The sequence below is a fragment of the Galeopterus variegatus genome, unplaced genomic scaffold (assembly GCF_000696425.1).
Source record: "Galeopterus variegatus unplaced genomic scaffold, G_variegatus-3.0.2 Scaffold6040, whole genome shotgun sequence".
Lineage (NCBI taxonomy): Eukaryota > Metazoa > Chordata > Mammalia > Dermoptera > Cynocephalidae > Galeopterus > Galeopterus variegatus.
In genome coordinates, this window is record NW_007732151.1 from 109,131 (window position 1) to 122,878 (window position 13,748).

At 47.4% G+C, this 13,748-nt stretch overlaps 1 protein-coding gene across 1 annotated transcript in view; it reads right to left on the bottom strand.

The window, feature by feature from the left end:
- CCDC63 (coiled-coil domain containing 63) overlaps window positions 1-12,527 on the bottom strand; it is a 39,946-nt gene extending 27,419 nt beyond the window's left edge. Inside the window, exons 1-3 of the mRNA XM_008590366.1 lie at window positions 12,425-12,527; window positions 11,782-11,951; window positions 7,793-7,982 (exon numbers count right to left, since the gene is read on the bottom strand). Coding sequence (XP_008588588.1) covers window positions 7,793-7,982; window positions 11,782-11,951; window positions 12,425-12,433 — 369 coding nt within the window. The 5' untranslated portion in view covers window positions 12,434-12,527. The remainder of the gene's footprint in view (window positions 1-7,792; window positions 7,983-11,781; window positions 11,952-12,424) is intronic.
- Window positions 12,528-13,748: the final 1,221 nt, after the last annotated feature.

The window sequence follows — 13,748 nt, forward strand, 5'->3', positions numbered from 1 at the left end:
TTGTGTTTTGGTTTTTGTTCGTGCTTGGTTTTTAGGTTATTTTAAGACAAAGGAGTTATAACACCGAGATAAAGGGTTCAGATCCCCTTACTGGCCAGCTGCCAAAAAAGAAAAAGATAAAGGAGCCAAGGGAAGGACACCATGAAGACAGACAGGAAGGGTAAAGATTAGAGCAGCAGGATGGTCACTGATCAAGCGAGGTCTTCGTGGAGGAAGGGTCTGGGGAGCCTAACGCAGGAAGGGTCTGGCCTCGTAGAAGGGCAGTGGGACATGTCTTGCTCTGAGGCATGTAGATGCAGCAGAGGACGGAGGGGTGCAGGGCCAGGGTTTGGGGGGCATGGCTGCTGCTATCTTTGAAAGCAGGTGAAACAACACAGAGGCCACCTATGTCCAGAGGACTTCTCATTAAGTAAAAAATAAGTAACCCAGGGCTGGGCCAGTTAGCTTAGTTGGTTAGAGAGCCACCTTGTAACACCAAGGGTTTGGATTCCTGCACCAGCCAGCTGCCAAAAAAAAAAAAAAATGAAAAAAAAGTAAAGTAACCTAAATACAATGTGGTACCCTGGGTTGGATCCTGGGACAGTAAAAGGACATGAATGGAAAATCTAGTGAAATTCCATCAAAGACTCAGTTAATAGTACTATACCAATGTTAATTTCTTAATTTTGATGAATATTCCACAGTAATGTAAGATGTTCACATTAGGGGAAGACAGGTGAAGGGGTACGGGAACTCTGTATTATCTTTGTAACAATTCTGTATATTTAAAATTATTCTAAATAAAAAGTTTATTAAAAAATAATTTATAAATAAATATCCTTTTGGCCCAAGCCTCTCTTATTTGGGTATTATGTTACTTGCAGCCAAAAGCATTCCTAACACACACATAATCCACTTTACCCACTAGGATAACTGATTCTGATTTCAAATCAGTGAAATATGCACTGCTGTGTCTGGCAAGAAAGAATTTTGTTGTCTTTCTCTAGCTTTGTGATTCCAGCCCAGTTCTCCAGGCCCAAACACTTCCCAGCCACTGCCCAGAAACCTCATTCCACAGTTTCTCATACAAGTCATTTCCGCATACTCCCAGCAGCATGCATAACCAGCTAACAGTGTGGCTGTAGTCCACTCCAAGGCAAATATCTTTATTATCTGCCCAATATTTAGCCCCATCTAGAAGCTGCGGGCTTGTGATAAATCCCTGAAGGCCCTAGAGAAGTTTCAGAACTGTCATCTGTAGAAAGTGCCCTTCAAGACTGGTGAGTATCAGCTCCTAAGTGCATCACAGGCACTTTCTCTTGGGGTTTGGGGATTAGCTTTTTTTTTTTTTTTTTCTTTTTTCCCTTCCTTTTTGGAACCCTGGTGGGGAAAGGCAGCAAGGTACAGAAGGAGACACTCCCATTTGAAGCAGCCTAGTGTATTCCTGCTTGTCTAGCAGTGACAGCTTGAATTCACCTTTGAGAATAGTCTGAAGCCCAAGTCCTGTTCTGGGATTGAAAGTTCTTGATGAGGATGGCTCTTAAGTGCTCAGTGTGGTAAAATATAAAGTTTGTCAGCCACATAGAGGCTGGCTTCCAGCTGGGAGTGAGGGGCCCCTGTGCAGAGCTTGGGCTGAGGAATTCTGGGAGCACTTACATTTGGGATACTATCTTAGCTTCCCTGAGTTTTAATTCCCTTCAGTTATCCCCAAGACTTCAGAAAGTCTATACAGCACAAAAACATTTATGCTATTGCCTACAGGTTGCAAACTCTGACCAGGTGAGTGTCATAAAAAAGTAAAGTGGGCCCACTGGGAGACAATACAGGAGAGTGGAGATTGTAGCAAACTGGAACATGCACATCCTGCCTTAAGGGGTATTGGTTTGTATCAGTTAGGAAAAAATACAACTACAAATTACAGAAAGCCTAACTAAATGATGGCTTAAACAAATTGTCATTTATTCTTCTTTCATAACAGGTTACTCGCTTGAGCTCAGTAGCTAGGAAAGTAAGAACAAGATCTCTATAATTCACCTGGCCTTTCCCTTATGGTTAAAAAATGGCTGCCACTGCACCGGCCTTCATAGTCATATTCCAGGGAGAAAGGTAGAGGAAGCAACATGGATGAAGCGTACGACCTATTATTTGGAAAACAAAACTTTTCCAAAATTCCCCAACAGACTTCCCCTTAAATCTCATTGTCCAGCCTTAGATGCAAGGGAGGACAGGAGTAGTTTTTTAGCTGGACCCATCGCTACCCTGATCAAAGTCTGGACTCTGTGAAAGAAAAAGTAGAAAATAGGTAAACAGCTGACAGTGTCACCCACACCACTATTTAGTTACATTTGTTCCATGGAGACTCAGGCCTGATATTGCCAGACCTTCCAGTTTTTTGAGAGAAGCCAGAAATCTGAATTTTTACATGAAAGCTCCCAATTTTTAACACATTGTCACCTAGTTAAATTTTAGACACTGAAGGGGCCAAAGCCTTCATGTCATCAGGCTTAATCCACCCTGAGGGCCACCAGCTTGAGACCTGTAGTCTTCTCCCACATTTAGGGTCATGGAGGAGCCACAGTAGCATGACGGAAGACAGTTTTTAGGCAGTAAGAGGTACCAAGAGGAAGACAGAAGAGTGGTCCAGGGCCAGGCAGCTGGCAGAGATGACAACCAGGACTGTGGTGGACAGAGAGCATGGTGACTCCCCAACATCCATCCTAGCCCAAAAGACTGATCCAAGGCAACTTGGTAATTCTATTCCCTCTGCCTATGATTTATTTATTCAGGGATGGGCAGGACTAAACCAATTGGGGCCTCTGCATTGGGAAGGATGTCTGCTAGGGAAGCTTCTCATAAAAGTTTCCTCATTCCTAAAAAAGAGTCAAAGGAAGAGATGGTATGTCTTCTCTGAAAAATGGTGTCATGTCTGGATGTGATCAGCCTGGGGTGAGTTCCTGCCGCCGTCTCCCCCAGCCAGAGGATAAAGCCCAGCATAGTTGGTAACAGAGTTGCACTGCTGAATCAACCAGCCCTGAAGCTTGCCTGACCTTTGTACTTCCTGTCATATGAGCTAAAACATCTTCTTATTTCCAGTAGTCTGTCAGGGAAGGTGGTCTCCACCCCAGCCCCACAGGGTAAAATATCACTGGTCTAAGCCAGGAGTTGGAAAACTTTTTCTTAAAGAGCCAGATAGTAAATATTTTAAGCTTCAAAGACTAAGAGGCTATAATGTCTGTACTCATATAACAATTTAAAATGTGAAAAACAAGGCTAGCCAGTTGGCTCAAATGGATAGAGCCGGGTGTTGATAACACCGAGGTCCAGGATTCAGATCCCAGTACATGCCAGCCACCTTCAAAAATTAATCAATTAATTAATTAATTTAAAAATGTAAAAACAGATCTTTGCTGGAGGGCCATCAACAAATAGGCTGAATTTGGCCCTTCTTGGGCTGTAATTTGCTGCCCCTGTTCTTCTACTCTAAGCGAATTACAGAAATTCCATCCCCCCCCCTTTTTTTTTCAAAAGATGACCAGTAAGGGGATCTTAACCCTTGGCTTGGTGTTGTCAGCACCACGCTCACCCAGTGAGCTAACCGGCCATCCCTATATGGGATCAAACCTGTGGCCCTGGAGTTATCAGCACCACACTCTCCTGAGTGAGCCACGGGCTGGCCCTGGAAATTCCATTTCCCTTTGCCAGAGATGGTCCTTGAAATGGGCATATACCCATCTCGGACAATGAGGGGAAATCTGCTGGAGGGATTTTGTGAAATATTCTCCCATCCCTTCTTTATATCTTTGAATGTGCTTATGTGAGAAGCTGATACCGGCTAAGCTTCGGTAGCCATCATGAGAAGAGTACCAGCCGAAAGGATCAGAAAGAAAAAGACCAAACCACCATTGTAGAACTGCTAAACCATCCTTAGAATGGCCCGTTTCCAGTCAGATGTTTTGTTGTGTGATAAAAACAAACCTCGATTCCCTCAGCTGCTTCTTCTCAAGAGTTCTGTTACTTGCAACCCAACACATTCTCCTTGGTATAGCAATCAAGAGGGCAGCTCAGATGATCAGGTGCCGGGGGAACTGTTGGGTCCCACACAAACTAGTGAGGTTTATGAGTGCTATTTACAGTTGATATCAGCCATGGTTTGGACTTTAGTTGGAACATGCACACACACTGTTGGGAAAACAGAATAGTTTGGTCAGGGCCCTCACTTCAGGTCCAGCTGGGTGTGGTTCAGCATCCTTTGTAAGCAAATCGTGTGTGTGCGTGAAGTTAGTGCGCATGTGCACCAATGTGTCTTTTTAGTTTTATCGCTATTTTTGTGTTCTTCAGAGGGAGAGAGAAAGAAAGAGAGAGGCAGAGAGGTAGAGAAAGAGAGAAGGGGAGAGAAACAGAGAGAGAGAGAGAGAGGGAGCAAGAGAGGAGTTTTAGTGAAGCAGGTGGTGGGCGTCGGGCAGGCAGTGGACGTCTGCCTCGGGCATCAGCCTGGCACAGCCGTGCTTTCCAACCTATGGCTCCAAGGACCTTTTGGCACGTTACCTAGCTCATAGACCTGTGTGAAGGGGTCTGGTGACCCAGCCTGGCGTGTGTGGGGTCTGGTGACCCAGTCTGGCACATGAAGGGTTTGCAACCCAGTCTGTGAACAGGCTTGAGGGGACTGGGAGCTCCAGATCCAGCCCTAGCTCAACCATCGGCCCAGTCGGTGCAGGATTACCAGCAGGTAAAAGAGCCCAACAACTAGCATGGTTGCCTAGCTTTACAATTGGAATCACGAACAAGATTGAGAGCTAGACAATTGGTGCTGTGAGGATTCCAGCCTTCGCCTAGCCACACACACACACACACACACACACACACACACACACACACAAAATACCTCAAAGACTAAGCCTTCACCAGCCCTCATATACATAGTCAAGTCAGGTTCCCTGCTCTACTTCGTTTTCCTCTCCTGTTCTATGCACAGGCAGCATCCTCTACACAAACCCTCACTACCTAACTCACCTATGAAATAAAACAAACAACTCATTTTACTATCCAGGAGGGCAGCATTTCCAGACTGTGGAATCGCCTGCTCTGAAGGGATGCCCACTCCAGTAGTGTCGGACCCCACAGTCCAAGCTTCAGCTCCTTGCCAAAGGAAGCTGCTGCATCTGTATTTCCCGGTGGTTCTGTGATTAAATTCAGAGTCATTCTCCCTTTGGCATCTTTATGTCAGATGTTGCGTTAGTGATGCTGAGCTTAATGAGGCTTCTTCCCAATGGGAGACATTATCCAAGGTGAGGCTGATGGAGAAATGGATTCCCTAAGCAAGATGCTGTCTTCTAAGCAGCTCCTTAACTATTTTGTGAGACCAAGCAGGGTCTGGTGAGGTCCCTGCCTCCAGTGACCTCCTGCAAGGAGGGTGCTCTGCTCATTGTGTGGTAGGCACAGGATAAAGGGTTTCTGGGACCTGCCCACCCTGGGATGAAATTGGGCAAAGACTATTTGCATTGGGCAGCGAGTACCATAATCTTTTGAGAATCGCAAATTAGGTTGCTTTTTCCTATCGCTTCTTGGCCTTTTGGCTAAGATCAAGTGTAGGCTCCTTTTTCCTAATATTACTTAAGAACCATGTCCCCATATTTTCTTCAGTTTTCCTCTTTCTTCGCTTTTCAGTTTTATTGCTTCCTTTATCATTCATTCATACATTTATCCATTCATTCATCAATGTTTATTAAATGCCTGCTCTGTTCCAGACAACAGGGGTATGACGATGATGGTAATCAAGACAGAGTGGTCCCTGCCCTCAAAAAACCTTCTATGTGAAGCTGGAATCAAGCCATGGGGACCATGAGCCCTATGGGAGGGGAGATACAAGGTATTGGGGGCATGCACAGTAGGGGGACCTAGCAGGGGAAGATACAGAGATGACTTCCCAGCAGAAGTGACATGAAAGTGAGACCTAAAGAATGAATAGAAGTTCCCCAAGCAGAGATGACAGGGAAGGGCACTCCAGGCAGAGGGAACAGCACGTGCCAAGGCCTGCAAGTGAGGAACAGCACGGCGGGCTCACAGGACATGAAGAGGGCCTACGTGGGTGGAACACAGAAAAGGCAGGGGGATAAGATGGGAGTGGCAGGAGGGACAGGATGTGGCAGAGCTGGTAAGCCCCACTGGGGAGTTTGATCTTGATTGAAACAACAGAAAATTACTGAAGGGTTTGAAGCAGAGGAAAGATGTAATGAGATCCCCAGATTTGTTCAGTTGGTAAATATTTATTGAGGATCTACTGTGTGCCTACTGAAGGGTTTGAAGCAGAGGAAAGATGTAATGAGATCCCCAGATTTGTTCAGTTGGTAATTTATTGAGGATCTACTGTGTGCTGGACACTGGGACAGGCATGGGGCGGAGTGGTATCGTGGGGAACAAAACAGACATGGTTCTTGCCCTTATGGGGCTAACAGGCTGGCTAGGGAGGCATTCACAACACCGTGTTAAGTCATAATGACAACTGCAGGAAGAGCTGGAAAGGAGGCACCATGGGGCACCATGAAAGAGATAGGGACTGTGCTGGGGTCTTCCATCTGCCCCAAGGTCCTCTCCCCACCCTGATCCATCCCCAGGAGGCCGATCTAGACAGTGCATGATGGCTCTCTTGCACTGAGGATCAGAGGGTTAGAAGAGAGAGAAGTCAGGGTATTTGTCTCCTCTGGCTGCTCCCTGCTCTCCCAGTTCCAGACTGCCACCCCCTCGCCCACTGTCGCTAACCCTGCAGTGTTTTCATGTCCCCACTGGTGATTACACCCTTGCAAACAAGCTGTTCGTAAAACTCTTCTCAAACTGCCTAGTGAGTGTGCTATTTGTTCCTGGCCAGGAACCTGACTCATACAAGGGGGATATACTTTAAACTGGAGAGACTGGCATAGAAAAGTCCTCCCTGAGAAAGTCACATTTTAGTTGAGAACTGAAGGACAAGCAGGAGGTGGGAGAAGAGCCTGTGCAAAGGCCCTGAGGTGAGCCAGAGGGGAGGGGTAGGCAGAGGCTGGATCTCACAGGGCCTTACAAGCCATAGTAAAGGTTATGACCATCAACACTATCCAGCAAACATATCTAGCTCTTTGCCTTCCAGGTACATGGGCTGTGCTTCCTGGACCCCTCTGTAGATGGGTAGGGTCACATGACGGGTTTGAGCCAATGAGTCATGAGTACAGATGACATATGTCATTTTCAGGCTGGAGCACTCAATTGCCAGTGTGAGACCCTCCAGACTCTCTTTTTCTCTGCCATAATACCTGGCAATGTTCAAGATGGTGGCTGTTGTATCAGCCTGGTCCCGGACGAGAATATATAAGGCCCCCTAGTCAACCCATAATAGATACATGGCGTAAACGGGGAAGAAACCTTTATTGTTTTAAACCACGGAGATTGGGGGCGTTCCTTACCACAGCATGACCCAGCCTCTCCTAACCAGTCTGGGAAGCACGTAGGATATGGCTAAATGCGGTGGGAGGGACCAGGGAGCCCAGTGCAGGGATGCATTACTAGACCGCAGTCATCACGGAGATTGGGGGCGTTCCTTACCACAGCATGACCCAGCCTCTCCTAACCAGTCTGGGAAACACGTAGGATATGGCTAAATGCGGTGGGAGGGACCAGGGAGCCCAGTGCAGGGATGCATTACTAGACCGCAGTCATATCTACAGGGGTCTCCAGAGAGGTCACGGTGGGTGTTGGGGTTTCAGGCCCAGCCTAAGGCATCATGGCTATGCCCGACTCCTTCCCCCTATTCTGTGTGCCGGTTAGCCCTTTTAGAGAAAGGTCGCACCTTGTCATCCAGCTCGGCCAATAGCACTTTCATGGATCTGTTCAAGGACTCACAGTCCTCCTTGGTTTGCAGCAGGAAACGCAGCTCCATGTAGTTTTTCTCATTCAGATCTGCGTTCTTTGAGGACTTCATGAGACTCAGAAGCAGGGTGATCTCATCCTGCTCTGCTTTCAGGGTCTCAATTTCCTTGCTGTTGGGAAAGCAGCCTATGATTAACCTTGAACTTCTGAGTTTCCCTTGATGGGACACTCCAGGCACCATAGCCCTGAAAGGAAACTGGGAGAGGTAATTCCCACCCAGGCAAGCGAAAGGGATTTGCGCAAGGTTTGGGATCCACGTCTGAACCCCCAATTGCCTGAGACCCGGTTTGCTGCAATTTCCACTGCTCCACCCTTCTCTGAGAGCTATTTTATTCCCCAAGGAACAATTTGCAGCTGTGCCAGTCAAAACTCATTACCTAGACATGGCAGAAGCCCCTGCTCACTGCATCTGTTTGATTTTGCAAACCATCTTTTCAGACTTCGCAGCCAATTATCTCTGGTAATGAGAGGCAGGATTTTTCAAGTTTGCAACAATGCAGAGATGCACAGTAACCTCTGACCTCCACCAGTTTCTCTATTTGGAGTGCTAATGATTTATTAAATTGGCTGATGCGAGTCTCCTCCTCTCCCTTCCTCTGTCTGTTCTGGAGAAGAGACAGGTTGGGAGATGTGGGAAAATGGGGGATTTCAAAAAAGGGAAAGTTTTGGAAGACTCCACAACATCTGAACAATGGGAAACGGCACAGAGGCTGAGTTTCTGGCAAAGTCTGGGTGCTCTGTGTGGTTTGCAGACCAGCTGCCTCAATGTCCTTTGGAAGCTTGGAGAAATGGAGAATCTCAGGCCCCAATCTGGGACCCATTGGATCAGAATCTACTTTTCTTATTACTATGTAATAAGATCCTCAAGGGCTCCATATGCTCATTAACGTTTTGGAAGCACTGCTCTGGAACAGTAAAGAATATTCTAGGGCAGGGGATGGCAAACCTTTCCCTATAAAGGACCAAAAAGTAAATGTTTTTACAGGCTTTTGCAGGCCATACGGTCTCTGTTGTAAATACTCAGCTCTCCTGTTGCATCATGAAAGTAGCCACAGGCAATGCATAAACAAATAGGCATGGCTGTGTGCCAATAAAACTTTATTTACAGGGCCGGCCCGGTGGCGCACTTGGTAGAGTGCGGCACTTGGGAGCGCGGCGGCGCTCCCGCCGAGGGTTCGGATCCCATATAGAGACCGGTCCGCTCACTGGCTGAGCACGGTGCGGGCGCGACACTGAGGGTTGCGATCCCGTTACCCATCACGAAAAAAAGACAAAAAGGAAAAAAAAAAACTTTATTTACAAAAACAGGCAACCAGCCAGATCTGGTGGCCCTTGGGCCACAGTTTGCTGACCCCTGTTCTAAAGCAGTACTGTCCAATAGGACATTCTGCAATGATGGAAATGTTCTCTGCCTGTGCTTTCCAATAGGAGCCATGTAGGCTATTGAACTTTTGAAATGTGGCTAGTGTGACCGAAGCACTGCATTTTTAATTTTATTTATTTTAATGAATTACAAATGTAAATAGCCACTTGTGGCAGTAGCCGCCAGTGTGCACCCAGTTCTAGAGTACCTTATCTTCTAAAGCTGTTGGAGTGAGCAGGACTGAAGCTATGTAGGGACCTAAAACTGCATGGGCTCTAAAAGATTTTTAAAAGACAATTTTTTTTTTGTCATGCATTTCTCTGAGTTCCCTCTTTTCCCATGGTTATCTGACATGTTGAACCTTAATTATGGAGCAAGATGACATTACTTAAGTGAATGTAAAGTTGTTTTCCAGCCAGCCTGAAGCTACAGACTTGCCCATACTACCCAGAACCTGCGATAACAGCAAAGATGGGAGCAGAAGCCAAAGTCTTGGCGAGACCTTGCACTTGAGACCTTGCATGAAGCCCTCACTGCTCATGTGCCCCTCCCTCTTGCTTTTCATTTCCCACGTTCCATTCCCTCAACCCCCTCTTTAAAAACCCTCAGTAAACCTGAGTCTTGGAGATGGTTTTAGTCTGGCCGTTCTCCTTCAGGTTTACCGGAGAGATGGGTTGGTCCAACATCTCTCCTCAGGTCACTGGTATTCCTGCATAAAAACTGACTTCCATTTTCACCAACATTGGACTTTTATTGGTTTGTTTTTGAAAGGGGGCAGGCAGCCAGACCCATATGCCCGGTATCAAATATGGGGAAGCCTCAGCCAGGAACTGAGTGGGTCTGATAACAAACCTGCCACTGGGATCTCTCTCCCCCTCTTAACCACTTCCTGGTAGAAGGTCTTTGTTACAGTGGAGAGAAAAAAGAGACAGCAACACTCCACCAGAGTGTTTTTCTGGGAGATGCTTTTTTAGAAAGGGTCAGAAAGAGCAAAAGGAAGGTCGGTCTGTCTTGAAGGCAGGGCTGGGACTGGGGTGGAGAGAGGGGGAGTCCCAAAATCTAAGGAGGCACTCCTCTCAGGGTGATACAAGCATAGAGTCAGCCCTGCGGAAAAGCACCTGCTTAAATACTGTCCCCTAGGCACCTCATCTCAGTTCTGGTCCTATTTCCAGGTGTTTCGCTCTAAAGACCCTAAAATCGCCATTCTTCCACCCCTTCCCCTTCGGTTTCATCAAAGTGAAACCAGATCAAATGGATTGACTTAGAGCCAGACCCTGTGCATGGGGTGTGTGGGAGTGCAGAAGGGTAAGATTCAAGAACAACGGTCAGAGACATACCAGGAAGAAGGCATTTCTCGGTGCATACCAGGGGTAAGATGAGAATCAGGGCAGCCAGGCACAGACATGCAGGTTGTGGACTACATAGCCCTAGGAAGTGCCATCCGTGTGAAAAAAAAAATCACTGATTTGCTTGTTTATTACACTTTTCTGGGAGATGCTTTTTCTTGTTCTAACAAAATCCCTACATAATGACAATATTCCAACAGATGGCAGTAAAGTGTCTTGAGAAAGGAAGCCTTTTCTTAATTCACTCAGAGGTCCCATATGAACTAATTCTGGCCTTGAGTAAGTTGAATCCATGGAAAATCTAAAGAACCCTTTTTCCCCATCCTCCAAACCTCATGCATCATCTAGTAGGAAGATTTTCTTTTTAATAATGGACAGTTTCTGCCTCTATAAACATTATGGATGTAGCTAAGGAATTACATTCCCTTGGAGGAAATCTAAGAATGCCTTTTTAATGTTTGCTTATTCAACCCCAGAGAACGCCTTTCTATTGCCCAGAGAAACAATACACAATGTAATTTCTAGGGCAACCCAATTTCAAATATTCTCTTTCCATTCCCATAAGGACACACAAACAGGAAATGTCATCGGGGTATGTATCTGCCGCCTAGGGATTCCTGCTTCCTCTGGGAACTCCCCCACTTCCATTGCTAGGACCATGGGTGGGACAGTTGCAGCATAGGCCCAGTTCTTCCTCCCCCACCATAGCTGATTGGACTAGGAGTGAACACCTGACCCAAGGTGAGCCAATCAGCTTCTCCCTCTCCTGGGAATTTGAGATTGGAATTGATTCAAGATAGGCTCTCTGTGTGGCCCTTGGCAGCTGGCAAACTCAAGAGTCGGGGGCAGCCATTACCCATCAGCCAGGCTGAAATTCAGAGAGAGAACAAGATTCATGTGTAAAGTGAAACAGGAACTAGAAATGCTCCCTCATTTAGGTCCTTCCCTGAGAGTTGGGTGCCCTGCCCCCCAGGGGTCCCCGAGACACCCTGGATTCTGATAATAAATTCCCCTCCCAGCTGAAGTTATGCCAAGTGGACTTCTCTTGAAAGAGTCTTCAGATAGAAGACCATGGTCCCCAGGTTGGGCTCAGCAGTGTGTCCCTACCCCAGAGGCCACATGAGAGAAGGCATGCACCATGAAACCAAACCCCGGCTTTTCTCCAGGGTCACTCAGTGCAAAAGTCCACCCGTCACTTACTACTGCCTCATGATCTTCTGCTGGTTGCAGAAGTTAAAGGACTTCCTACTTTCCACCATCTTCCTGAACTGCTGCCTTAGCTTCCGAAGATCTGCCTCGGCCAGCTGCTCTTTGACCTTCTCCAAAGGCTCCTGGAGAACTTCAGAGTCTTTTTTTCTGCGCTTCTTTGACTGGGTGAGACAGAGGAGGGGGTCACAGTGAGCAACAGGTTAGGTGACTGGAGAAGCCCACATTTCAGCTCAAGGGAGGAGGACAGAGGGGGTGCCTGGGGCAGTTTCTGGAGGTGGAAGACCACCCTGGGGTGATGTCAGCTGCTCATCTGCTACATGCAGAGCCCGCCCTGGGTTGCCAGGGTGGAAAGGCAGCTGACCTCATTATTGCATATTGAAGAGGCAGCCTTGCTGTGTGGGGACAGGATATTCTTTGAAGTACTGGGTTCATGCTCTGCCACCTTGTGTGACCTGGGTGAGTCACTGAATGTCTCTGAGCCTCCAGTTTCCCGTCTATAAAATGCTGTGCATAGATTTGTTGTCAAGATTAGACGAGCTAATCTGTGTAAACTGGGCAGCACAGAGCCTGACCATAGTAAGTGCTCTGTCCCCAAGAGCTATCACTCGGTCCCCATCAGCTTCGAGATACCTACCATTGGCATCTTGAAGGAATCAATCTTTCCCACTGCTCAGACACCGTGCCCAGGGAGGTCAAAACCAGTGAGTGCACCTCTCTCTCTCTCTGCAATGCCCTGTCCACAGTAACAAAAAGGAAAAGATCACGTGAGCCACCCCTGCTGGCCGTGCAGGACTGAGCCTACCCCCTCCCTTCTCCACCCCCCATAGCCTCTCCCTCCGCCCACAGCTTGGCACATGAGGAGGACATGGCAGATGGCTGCCCGGGTGCGAGAAGAGGCACTTTTTTTGTTGTTTTTAAAGCAATGTTTGCCTGGAACCTGTTCCTCTCATGATTTATTATTAGGAGTTGGGCAGATGGTTCTGGCATGTCAGTTACCCTTCTGCTCCCTGTGTTCCTAAAGAAGAGGGGGCAAAATGGCATCAAGGAGGTGTGTCCCCTGATGGGGTTAAAATGAAATACACTTAACTTTAGCTGCAGCCGTGGATAGAGCCCCGTGGCACCCCCACCTCCACCCCACCCCCGCCCCAGCCAGTGGGACTGAGAGGCATTTTTTATCACGTCATCACCTGGCCCACAGGTATTCAGGGGAGGGGATGACATTAAACCAACAAGCCCTACAGAGCTGTGAGACCCACTGCGCTGCCACTCCCAGACTTCAGAGGCTAGATTCCTAAAGCAAAAATTCTAGCTTTGTGACCCATTGAGGGTCCTGCAATGTAGTGGTTTGAAGATTTGGTTATGTTAATCATCAGATCTCAGCTCAAATTCCTCCACAGCTGCTTATTAACCTCGGGCAAGTCCTTTTAGTTCTCTGAGCCTCTGTTTTCTCATCTGGAAAATGGGAGAAATCCTAGAAGTCACCTCACAGCCTGTAGTAAGGCACCTAGCACAGCCTGGCACACATTAAGTGCTCAGTAAACAGTTTCTGGTATGAAATGGTGTGATATGGGTTGTTTCATATGGTGAAGTTCTGGTGTGGTGAGTGCTAATGAGGGTTTGAGTGGTGTCCAGCATTCCTGGTAACAACACCCTGAATTTCCTGTGGGAAGCCACACCCTCCTCCCTCACTCCTGGTCATTTTTGTTCCTGTGGGGCTGACCACACCCCACCAGCTTCAGGATTGGGATATGTGACTCTGGATGGACCAATCAGAGTTCCAGATCCCTGGCCAATCTGTATAACCTCAGTCCCCTGGCCTGGGATTAGTTCAGGCATGGGCATGTGACCCTAGCTCACCCAAGCAGAGTGAACAGTGGAATTTAAGTTTGAACACTGAGGAAGAGAGAGACTTTGTTTCCTGCTGCACTTAAACCTAGGTGAATGAGGTCATGAGAGGT